Source organism: Bombus vosnesenskii, unplaced genomic scaffold, assembly GCF_011952255.1.
Source record: "Bombus vosnesenskii isolate JDL3184/JDL3185 unplaced genomic scaffold, Bvos_JDL3184-5_v1.1 scf7180000013299, whole genome shotgun sequence".
NCBI classification, from domain to species: domain Eukaryota; kingdom Metazoa; phylum Arthropoda; class Insecta; order Hymenoptera; family Apidae; genus Bombus; species Bombus vosnesenskii.
Genome location: NW_022882949.1, coordinates 855,489 through 868,044, shown reverse-complemented (window position 1 = coordinate 868,044; position 12,556 = coordinate 855,489). Strand labels below are relative to the sequence as shown.

Below are 12,556 nucleotides of genomic sequence, written 5' to 3'. Positions count from 1 at the left end.
GAACTATGAATTAATATTCGCCTGGAAATGTTTCCAGTCACTCACATCGCAATTTTTTGAAATTTCCACACAAAAAGAAGTGTAATTTAAATAAAATGATTTTTCATTTACATCATAGAAATATATTCTATTACTAGAGGGCAATAATATAGAACAATAACATTTCAGCTTATGACGTTCCGTCACTTAATTAACAATTTGCGAATCTGGAAGTACAAATTGATTTTCTATGTAGGACAGATGATGTATGAAATATTAAAAATGATTATACTATTTGTATCTACTCGAGCACGTTGGGAAGACACGTGGATGGAATATTAAGAGTACCAATTATAACCTTTTAATAGCAATAAGAAAGATATATGAGTTTTTGATACTCTTTAGCTATATTTTCTTACAGGTATAGTATATATTAGTATGCTTTTTATAGTAATATTTAGATTGCGAATATACATGCATTTATAAGATCTTTAAAAGTATAAAAATGTACAAAATGCACATAATATCTAAAAACATAAGAAATATTTAAAATGAAGTACATAGCTGTTACATGTATCCCTGAATGGATAACTTATGTTAATAAAGATGTATATAAAAGTGTATAAAAATCCATAATCTAGTATATTGTTCAAGTCTGTACAATTACGCTATTAATGCTGAAAATGATTTCTATAAGCTTTCATTTAAGATGATGAGAAATTTAGATATCTTTATGAAAACTTCAAAAGAAAAATTGGCGATGAATCTTTTTTATGATAATAGCGAATGTGAGAATTGAAATATGTACCACAAACATACTTTCACGCACGTATTGTCGATGCAAGCGTACGTTGACGAATAAGGGGCCCTGTACGTATTTTGTATTATTCGTGCAGCTAAATACAGACAATGCGAATGGTCGTCTGTTTAAGTCAATTACTATAACCAGCGTCATTCCAGGTAATCTCGACTATCTCGTAGGTTTGCTGCACATTTAACAGTCAGCATGCAGTCATCCAACTATTATGTCATTCGGAACCTATAAGAATAGATCTACAACAGTGGTTCTCAAATTATTCTTTATGAATTTGGGAGATGAAAATTATAACACAAATCAGTCCACTATTAATTTTTATAAAACGACATTCTGCATTTATTGTTATAAAAATTTATATTTTTACAACTCATGAAAACTCGTCGTAACAGTAAATAAAATTATAACATAATTTAATTAAGTACAAAACTAAAGATATAATACGTTTAAAAATTAACATATATATAGAATTGTGTGAATTCAAATTCTCAAAATTTTAATCTTAATTTATATTACCATGATTTTGAGTTTGTCAATTTTATTAAGAATCGATTTCGATCATTTTCCTATATATCGAAAAACATAACCTATAATATAGATGATACTCTAAAGTTTAACAACCAAATTTTCTAATTATACTCCATGACTATGATTAATAAAAGAATATTATATAAACACAAAATATTGAATTTATTATTCTATGAAGCTCATTCTTGTTTTATTTAATAAATTTTGTTTTATTTAATAAAATTATGCACGTACAAAAGTTCAATGGTTTATTCTTTATGGTTGAAAATCACTGCTGTACAATTTCATGAATGTAATTGTAATATATTTTCGATCGATAAATCAGCGTAAAAACAATTGATTGTGAAAAACAATTTACTTGAAAATGAATGACCTTAGAAAAATCGTATATGGAGATTCGTTGACTGAATGAGTCATTCTACTTTCCAAATCTATTGATTGTGGCATTCATGACATATGATCCAAAATGATTGCACGTGCACAGTTTGTCTATGATTTTCATCCATGAAAATCTCGTGAACCTAAGAAACTTCCTTACTACGTTATATAGAGTAAGGGAGTAAAAGAAGTCCATGATAAATTCTGATTAATTTTTAATTGATCAACTGTATTCTTATCAATTACGGTCTCCTAAGGTTATGTTTCTCTTAGCTATATGAAAAATGCATTAAGATGCTAAAAACGAAAATCTAATGAAGGTAAATCTAGAACATGTACGTTGCATGATGATGAGAAGGTAAGATAAGATAAGAGAATTAGAAGTTACAAAGTTATTTTACTCAACATAACTAATATACATATATTCTTTATTTTTGTTTGCCTTTCAACTTTGCAGTGATCTCCTACTCCACATAATCAACATGTTTTGCTTATTACTATTTTACGTTAGCAAGAAAATTCATTAATTAAGTTATTATAATGTAACATTTGTAATTAAAAGGTGGTATGATGAAAACATTTTGAGCATTACTATGTAAAAAGTAGTTAATTTATATTCATTATTTGATTTATTTAAACTTATGAAACTTACATTACTATGTAAAAAGCAGTTAATTTATATTCATTGTTTGATTTATTTAAACTTATGAAACTTCATACTCGTTTATATAAATGTGTGTTTTAGTATTTTTAATATGTAAATATATGTATAGTATGTTAGATAAAAATGTTGCCCCTCCAACAATTTAACTTTTTCACAAAACTGAGCAGTGAAGCTTGACAACCGTTTTTCTTGGTTCGCGAACTATGAATTACTTGTAGTTGTTACAAGTGCATCTCGCTTTTATTTCCCATTTAGATGTTAAATTGATCGAATAAAAATGTATACTTCACTTGTTTTGTTATAGAAAAGAAGAAAACAGTGAATCCGCTTTGTACAATGAATATTTTATCTGTTATTCTAAAACAATTTTGTAAATATTAATAAATAAATTAACACAAAAAATATCATTTTATTTTTATTGTTTGTTTTTATTATTTATTGTCAGTTGTGTCAAAATGGAATGTAGGACGATTGTCAATCGTGAAATGAATATCGTAATGCAAGATTATGGAAATCGCTTCCGCTTTTCATCACAACGATCGTCATCCGAGATAGCGAGGTGCAGAATTTGTTCCGGTTGACATAATAGTTACAGGATGTTTCACTCTTTTTAAAAATTTCTGGTGTGAATTTCAAGTATTTGTATTAATGTAAAATAAAATTACGTTTTTCCAAACCGAGGTAGATGAAACATAAAATACCTAAAAAATCACGTATTTAACAAATCATTTTTATATTAAAGTTATTTTAATATTATATTAAAGTATTAAATTGAATCCTTTAAATAATCTAAAATTGTATTTATAATAATTGTAGAATTATTAAATATTAAGAGATTATTTCAACCAGGATGCAAGGAAAAATTTCCCATTTTTTTAATCCTATAAAAAATATTCCATAAACAAAAAGAACTAATAAACATTGATATTTCGACTAACGTAGCCTCATGGGTTAATAATGTGGCGCCACGAAAATATTTGCCGCGTCTTACAAATGTATAAAAACAATATTAATTCATAAGAAAAAAAGATGAGTATGCAACGATTTAATGGCGCAGTATATCGAAATGAAGCCGGAGAGAGTTAAATGAGTTACGATTTGTTGCCGGTAACGGTGTCAGCGAGTTGAAATGATTATGCGTGAATTTTTTGGCGCGCTGAGTGATGCGAGAATGTGGCGCCTCTAAGGAATGCAGAATTACTACTACTACTACTATATATGGAACAATATTAGGATTGATTAATGAGTGTAGAAGCCTTATAGCTGAAAATTCTTGAGGATTGCCACGTCTTTTCGATATGGCGATTTGTTAGAGAATGAGTTAAATTTATCATGCTAAGATCTGCAGGCTCATCATTGGGATACAATTACATTTTTTTATGAGAATTCCTTCTTCGGCCTCTAAAGGTTGTCGCAGATACCTGGCCAATAATTTATCTTGAAATAAAATTACTATTATATACACACAGAAATAATTTATCTATCGTCATTTCGTGTATGAGAAAAATCTAGTTCTCCCCAATTTGAATTGGATAATGTATTCTTTATTTACGAATAGTCTAACCTTTTTCATAATACAAAATACCTTATGCTAATGTGTAGATGCGTATGATAATCTGTTGAATAAAGTTAATTTAACTATTTGTAAATTAACTATGTACGTTATTTCTACGTCGTTTCGTGAAGGATAATTTATTACTGGCTGATTATAATGAAATATCAATTTTAATCAACTATTATAACGAAATGTAGTGTATTGTATATTGGTTTATAGCAATGAAGTTAAAGATTAAATTAGATAAAATAACGCATAAAATATATATAAATATCTTACGAAAATATTACCTTTCCAAGATAGAAAAAATGCATTAGAATAATAGACACTTTACAAAATTCCACTACATAAATCAGAGGTGCAAAAGAATTTCTATGATTAAGTAAGAAGAAAGATAGGTTATCAAAGGAATTTCTTGAAACCATCGACTAATTTTATAAAATTCTAGGACCCAGATGAAAGAAGAAATTATGACGTAAAAGGTCATAATTAAATTCTTGGAATTTCCTTTCATAATCACACTGTGTAAAAGTCAAAATTCAACAATGTAAATTGGCTGAAAAAAGATTGTAAATGAAACGAGTTAATATAATGTTAATATAATTTTTAGAGGAAAATCAACATCGATTAAGAACTTTATATGAAACAAATTTTCTTACTCTGTCATCTTTATCTATATGAGATAATTAATTCTCCCATTGTATTAACTTTTAAATAGTATTGAATTATTTATGACTATAATAATTTAGATCACTACTCTATTGAATATTTAATTTTATTTTGTATTGTACATTTCTAACGATAGAGATTAGTAATTAAAATAGATTAAATTAAAAATTAAAAATTAAGTAATCTGATTCTAAATTGTCATGATCTCCATTGGCCCAATATCAATAATGCCAATGAAGAGTTACTGATAGCGCGAAAATAAATGCCGGATCTACCTATCGAACGGTTTTGCATATGAGTGCAATAAATTTCACAAGTTTTGAATTCCAAAGACATATAACAGTACGTCTGGTCACGTGTACAAACCTACGCAAATCTTATTGACAGTGTTATTCCGAATTCAGGAAATTCCAAGTTTTCGTTTTAACCTGAGATTTTACTGACTGATGCCAAATAGCATTTTAGTCGAACGAGAGATACCGAATAAAAGTAATATAATAATTTTATTCACATTTTCAATTTCGAAAGGTGAAATGTACAAGATTGAAAGAATTTTTTGTTACGGAATTCGTATTTTGCAAATAATTGCATATGATGACTTATGTTTTTGATAACACACGTCTAAGTTCAGTGGTTTTTATTTTCGTCTTCCTGACATTAACGCAACCTTATTAATCTTGGCTATGTACATACATGCATTATACTACTTACTTGAATGTATCCGTAAAGCTATTTACAAGGACGTGTTGGTGCTGTTGCATTTTTTGTGAATAAATTACTATAAAAAGTTATTGATAAAGTTTAAACAAATATTGTATCGTAACGCATTTCTCTTAATATTTAGTTTAAAAATTGTATTAGTTTAATAATTAAATTTAAAAGCTATGTTAGTTCAAAAATCAAATTAAAAAATTTTAAACATACTAGTCTATTAATTAAATAATTAGAAATTTAAAAACTATATTAGTTTAAAAATTATGTTAAAAGTTTAAATATTTTATATAGAATATTATTTTAAATTTAAAAATTAAAACTGGTCCAATACTTAAATTCAAAAATTTAAAAATTATATTAGAGTTTAGTTTAATAGTTAAATTTAAAAATTTATAGTTTAAAAATGATAGAAAGTTTACGTAAAAAAATGGAGAAAGACTCGTATTACATAATTTTGAAAAAATACGAAGTAAAATTTTTGACAGAGAATACAGAAGCCTATAATTGATTTGCATATTTTTTGAAGATTGGGGAATACATGGGTGATGTAAACGGTGAAACATCTTCGTGTGGGACATAATTTAAATGCAATTTAAAACTAGTTTAATGGAGTTTCGTATACGAATAAACTTCTTAATTTTCGAGGTATTCGTTCACTGACGTCAATACGAGGAATATTGAAAAGCAGTAAAAAGTTAAACTGGCGCCGTTTTGCCGGGCAACGAATCGTCTTTATAGACGTATAATTAGAGATTCAAATATCTGCTTTTAAAAGTATGTGAAAGAAGTTGCTTGTCACCATCTCTTCTTTTTGTCGGTATAGCGGAATACGAAAAGGGTCGCATACCTACACCTATTTTATTGAAATACTATAAATGCGGTTGTTTTTATACTGTGTCATTATTATTAAATTAATATTTATTACTATAAATTATCTTCATATGTCAGTGATGAATATTTCAAGATGAATCAAATAAATCGTACAAAAATTTATTATAGATAATGAAATAAAGGCATTTTATACAAGGCAAATGAAAAAAGATACTTAATGGAAAATTTTTGGATAATACAAAATAATTTGCATTATTATATAAATATAAAGCAGTCAGAAATATATTTCTAAATATAAAAATATATTTGACAATTTAATGTTACAATTTCAGCGATATTTGTACGCTTATAAATGATTTACATACTTAACTAACGTTAATAAACAATTCAATATCAACAAATTAAAAATCTATATAACTTTTATAGTAAAGTAAACGTATAGAAATTTTCTTATATAATTAGAATCTGCATTCGCATTCCTATATTAACATTTATTATTACATATTAACATTTTAATAACACTAACACTTCTTCAACGACGGCCATAGGCATGATGTGATTGATGTGCTATAAAATACAAATATCACAGAACAGAATAAAAAACAAAGACATATAAAAATATAATCCTAGCAAGCTTACGTTTATAAAATTCAGAGAAGTTTACATTAGGTAAGAGAGAATGAACTTTGTTTAAAACTGTAGCTTTTGATGCTAATTTAGCATTTGCATTCCATATCTGGAAAGAAGGGAGGAAAATTTTGTAGCATAGTGTTGTAGCATATGACTTTAGTTCAACTAGTTTTTACTTTGTCTAAGTCATTACTTGGACAAGATCTTCTCTCTCCCTAATAGATACAGTTACTCCACAAACTTCATCACCTTCTGCAACGCAATCAGTAAATTGTTCTCCAATAGCTGCAAGCACTATTTCTTTCCATATTTTTTCCTGAAATTATTGTTATTAATATACATGTGTTAAATAACAATGACAATTCGAATACCTACAGTATCAGATTTATGGCACTTTAATCTCCATGTTCCACCATTTTGATTGACTGGTTCCTCCCATAATGGATATCTTTCATCTCTCATTAAATGGTAACTATATCTGACCTATTGTAGAAACAATTTATTCATGTTTATATCAATATTAACCAACATATTATAAAATATACTTACTTGTACAGCACTAGCATTTGGTATATTGTTGAAAACAGCCCAAAAACTTTGCACAGTGTTCACAGTATAAATCTTCGTTAAATTTTCTTTATATTCTTCGACAGTTGTGCCAGAAATAGCTCTGTCAATTTTACCAACTCTTTAGAACTTTCTATATACACTATGAGCAAACAATGATTCAATTTTTTCAGGATTATGTTTTATTACATTTCTTTTTGTAATATAACAAAAGACCAAAGAAAATATTATTTAAAATATACATACAATAAAGGAAGATATATAAGGAAATTATTCATTTAAATATATCATATTGTACATTACATACACTTTATACAATACAAACAATTCCATCTTCCTAACCAAATATCTACAAAACAACAAAAACTGTTTCCTGAATTAATATAATATAACACTAACATAAGATACAATTATTGTTGAATATATATTAAATCACATTAAACTGCAGTTTTATCATAAAAATCCTATATAGATTGACGTATAGTGATATAGGTTATAAATAAAGATGAAACGATACTAATACCACCTAATACTATTTCACATCGTTACATTGTTTTCTTGTACGTCTAACTAGTTTTTCCATCATCTATAATAATTTTACGATATTAAAAAAAGTAAACATTACTCCGATATATTTTCTTAATGTCTCATAAAAATGAAACCAAAAAGAAATTATATACGCACTGCAATAATATACTCTACATTGGATCAGTAAATTTACAAAATTGTAAGTAATTTAGTCTTCTTACTTGTCCAACCAAAATGTCCAAGACGATTGCAAGGGTATTCCCGACGTTTTATGTTTCTCGATCGTTTTCACCGTTTCATCCGACAATACCGATGTGTCCGACAAGTCGGTCGAAGTATTATCTTTCGTTTCGTACTCTACCGCGGCCATGTTCGAAATAATGATGCGCATACATAAGTATAGGTTGCGTTGTAACGTCAAAAATCATGTGACCAAACGAAAATGATAACAAAAACAAACGATTTTGTTGCTTGAAAAATGTTCAGCGATATAGATAATCCATCTTTAAGAGAAAATGTATGTAACGCGAATTGTATAGTTTAGGGAACTTATCAAGTAGCTTTGCGAATTTATCAACAGTTTCGAAAATTAGCAATAGTACAGATGTGGATACAAAGAGATATTAATGACATATTATTATGAGTTAACAGTAGAATTGTTTTCAATTAGTGGTTTACATGTTTTATATTAACGGTATATATTTTTTTCGATCCGCACTGTACAAAGGCCCAATTTTATTTCAGTTCGCTCCCAAGTTTAATGCTCCTTAAATACAAGGTGACATACCCTTGGCAAGGTTGTCCGATAATCAACGGTCTTTGCCGATGTTATAAAAAATGATTTTTCCATTATAACGCAATCAAATTTAATAATTTTCCAATTTTCATTGTAAATTTATGCCTGCAATTTATTATAATCATCGTTGTTATAATTTTCTATTTTTTATAAGCTAAAACAAAATTTACATTTCTGTGGTATTGGATTGTAACTTATAGCGGTAGAATTCCATTTATTTGAATTTACCGTGGGACAAATACTTATGTCCTTACTACTTACGATTTCTCATCCACATAATAGTATTTCATGCCCAGATAAATCAACTCAATGGCCAGAAGTTTATTTAATCGAGCATTAATTAAAATTTTGTTTAAATAAACAGAGTGCATTCAAAAGGACTAATTACACTCGCGCCATGTTATAAATTGTAGGGGGCGTAATAAAAACCCTGATTAATCGATATTACAGAGCATGCAGGATATTCTGTTAAATGCCAAATCCATTTTTATCGATATCAAGAATCGAATCACTCAAGTTGAATATAATTTTTACATATATTCGCCATAGCAAATCGCAGATATAATGTGAAATTCACAATCGTGGTGAGATCTATCTTACAGTGAGTTATCTAATTAATGACTTTAGAGTATAACATAGCATGGTATATCAGATTTCTGCTATGTCTTGCCTGCAATCTTAGAGGTAGAGAAATTATATCACTGAATTATATAGTGCTGCTGTAGACGGATATATTAGGAAATAAATTGAAACTTTTCTTTAATACCGAATTTAAATAATTCATAATCTTTCACATCAAAAACTATCACTTATCATTATTATCATATATCCAATATTAGTTTCTCACTAATATTCAATTGTTCTTTTTAATTTTAATTTATGTACATACCTATACAATTTAGTTAATTTTTCCAGAATTGTAAATATTTATTTACAATATATAATAATGGATAATTACGAATTTTTTCTTTAGTTTATATATGTTAGTCTAATTAATGTATATTGCTTTACTGTTAAAAATATAATTTTACGAGTAATTATATTTATTAGCAAGAATTACAAATTTTTGCCAATTTATTCACCTGTCAGAATGGTTTGAATGGTCTTTCTAGTGTTAATATTTAACATGAACAATTTTATAGTATATAATATAAAAAGATTATAAATAAAATTAACATATATATATATATATTTTTTTTTTTTCATAGAAAAGTTATCAAACTGCGGCTCATATAGAATTATGGGGGTACATTGCGGATTTTTATGCATTTATAGGAAATTTGATAGGACATAAATATAAACGCATATAATATACAAAAATATGTAAAATATCCAAAATAAAGTATTTACTACAATATTTGGTAGATTAAACAAATTTCTATTTAAATTCCATTTCTTTAATTATGTTCATAAAAATATAAAAATTCATAAAAGTTGTGGTCTAATTATAAGGCATTCAAATAACATGCGCCAATCGACGATTTGTAAGTCGTGCGGTGCTGTACGCTTGCGTGCAGAAGGGACAGAGAAAGAAATAAATTGAGAGAGCACATCGTAACATAACGGCAACGACATAGTCAGTCTTCTGCGAACGTTCGGGTGTTTTGGTTGTTTTGTTTGTTCATTGTCAGCCAAATTTCATGTTATTCGTTCTCAACATACATCATACATAGTTCATCCCAAAATCAATTTTATATTTCAATCCTACGCTTCGACGATTCCTATAACAATACGGTAAGATTAATTAATAATCAATCTTAACAATATAAATGTGTCAACATTCATTTTTGGTTGTCGTTGCTTGTTGTCGTTGCACGAAATTGTGACTTAACATTATTTCTTTAATAAAATCTAAGCTGTGAAAATAGACTGATGTGCGCATGTGAATCTGTCATTCGTTTTAAAAGCGGATCGAAGTGTTAGGGATCTGTTTTCTCTTAGCTTTTACAATAACGTTTTCTCTTCCTCCTTAATATCTTTTCTTTCAGTTTTACTGTATGTATATATATCATGTTGCTTATCTAGGAATATAGAGATGTAGTGTAATTATACCCAAATTTGATTGGTCGCGTTTTCACGCATGCGTTTATTATCTATTATGAAATTGTTTTATCACAAATTAATATAGATGTCTAATATTCTTTATCTTAGAAAAATATAATTATTTATGAATTTTATCAATTAGTAGAATTTATATTAGAAATTAGGAAAAGGATTTATACGAATCTATACGAAATATTTTATTATAAAGAGTGTGACTAAAGAGTGTGACAGATTTGAAGACGTAAATATCTAACTTCATATTGAGAAAATGATTATTTGTGGGAACTAGGAAAACGATAATTTGATAAGAAATAATTTATATAATAAACAGTATGTAACACATACATACACTTTGCAATTGCTGTTGAGATGATAGTTAATCAAATGCTTGACAAAGCAATGAATTTAAATAAAGCTTATAATTAATATTGACTGTCACTGTCTTATGACAAGTATATATACATATAACAATATATACATACTGTAACAAGTAATATATACAATTATGTATGTATTATTGTAAATTCTAAATAATCCCGAATAAAAATTAAAAACAATTTACTTCAGTTAATCGAAATGAGCGTCCAACATGGCTTCTCCTCACGTTATGTTACATCTCTATGTTTCCTACATTCCTAAGCATATAATATAGTTGATAGATCTAAAATTCTTGATAGCTTGATAGCTTGAAACATTTCTGTAAAAATTCACTAGTAATCGAAATCAGGTTAAATTGTGTAGTATATGTACACTCATACTTCGAGTTGTATATTCATACAAGTAGGTGGTTTTATTTATAGGCTTGATCGATCAATGCAACGTTGGTAATTTTTGAAGTAAATGAGCTCGCTCTTATAGTGGTTATTGTCTAGAAGCGTGTTTATGAGACGATATTCAATAAAATGTGAATAGAATATACATGCATGGCGTCGAGTATATATACATATATATGTATTCCATTAATCTTCGCAATTGAAAATCTTGAATAGTGATTGACATACAGTAGGATGCAAAAATAAGTGGACGAAGGAAATAGGAATCGATAAAGTTCTGTTAAATACCGCTTATTTATACAAAATGTAAAGGTTAATTTCAATTATTTATTAAATAATCTATGTAATATAACGGTATACATAAAACTTAAAGATGTAATGCTAGTATTGGTTAGATTAAAATTCACTGATATCTAAGTATACACATATATACTTACTTCCATTACTTGTTTAGTTATTTTTGTTTCCGACAGTATATATATTGTAAGTATATTCTTGTAGAAACGTAGTGCAGAGGCTCATATTTGTATGTGTAAACACTGATAGGTAAAGTATATATACTAAAAAGACAGTTACGAGTGCACCTTGGCAGTTTCTACGACCGCGTTTCACCAATTACGTGATAAACCGTGGCAAAGTCACGGTTTTCAGGTCTAGACCTGTTAGTATCGATTTTATTGAATCGTTAAGACAAAACTGAACTATTCAAAAACCATACTAATGAGCTCTTCTTTGTACATTATATGATTGCATTTAACAACAATATTATTCTAACGACATTAAAAATATTATTAATGACAAAATATTTTTTCATAAAATAATTATAAATTAGGATCAAGAGAATTAAGTTATGAAATACAATTTTAAATTGAAATTTTGTGACAAATATATCTTACTCTAATATATCTTACTATATTCAATTATTTGAATTATGATTTTTGTATTTAGCTTGTATTGTTGGCACTATTGGTTGTACCAACATATACCAACATATGAAATTTTTAATAATCGATATTGTTCTTCATAAGATATCTTTATTTACTTTTCCTACTAATGCAATAAAAATCTTTATCCGAGTTCAACTCTT

General features: G+C 27.4%; 2 protein-coding genes and 2 long non-coding RNA genes across 6 annotated transcripts in view; 2 read left to right on the top strand and 2 right to left on the bottom strand.

Moving 5' to 3' along the window:
* The first annotated feature begins 1,524 nt into the window (after positions 1 to 1,524).
* Positions 1,525 to 2,278, top strand: LOC117233777. Its single transcript, XR_004493398.1, has 2 exons — positions 1,525 to 2,057; positions 2,157 to 2,278. It is a non-coding gene; the product is annotated as an uncharacterized LOC117233777 (long non-coding RNA).
* Positions 2,279 to 2,284: 6 nt separating this feature from the next.
* Positions 2,285 to 2,558, bottom strand: LOC117233848. The gene is made up of 2 exons (XR_004493424.1): positions 2,404 to 2,558; positions 2,285 to 2,337 (listed from the first exon to the last, which is right to left on the bottom strand). It is a non-coding gene; the product is annotated as an uncharacterized LOC117233848 (long non-coding RNA).
* Positions 2,559 to 6,413: 3,855 nt separating this feature from the next.
* Positions 6,414 to 8,254, bottom strand: LOC117233820 (eukaryotic translation initiation factor 4E type 3-like). Of its 3 annotated transcripts, XM_033494427.1 has the most exons (6): positions 8,079 to 8,253; positions 7,312 to 7,432; positions 7,138 to 7,245; positions 6,956 to 7,078; positions 6,772 to 6,868; positions 6,414 to 6,699 (listed from the first exon to the last, which is right to left on the bottom strand). In XM_033494427.1, the coding sequence occupies exons 1-6, from the start codon at positions 8,246 to 8,248 to the stop codon at positions 6,665 to 6,667; spliced, it is 654 nt and encodes a 217-aa protein (XP_033350318.1). In that variant the 5' UTR covers positions 8,249 to 8,253; the 3' UTR covers positions 6,414 to 6,664. The 3 variants fall into 3 exon arrangements, with proteins under 3 accessions (XP_033350318.1, XP_033350317.1, XP_033350319.1); XM_033494426.1 differs by having other exon boundaries at positions 6,414 to 6,868; positions 8,079 to 8,254; XM_033494428.1 differs by lacking the exon at positions 6,414 to 6,699 and having other exon boundaries at positions 6,752 to 6,868; positions 6,939 to 7,078.
* A 1,951-nt stretch (positions 8,255 to 10,205) lies between these two features.
* LOC117233742 (ATP-binding cassette sub-family G member 1) overlaps positions 10,206 to 12,556 on the top strand; it is a 35,556-nt gene continuing 33,205 nt past the window's right edge. Inside the window, exon 1 of the mRNA XM_033494303.1 lies at positions 10,206 to 10,387. The gene's annotated coding sequence lies outside the window, so the exon portion shown is untranslated. The remainder of the gene's footprint in view (positions 10,388 to 12,556) is intronic.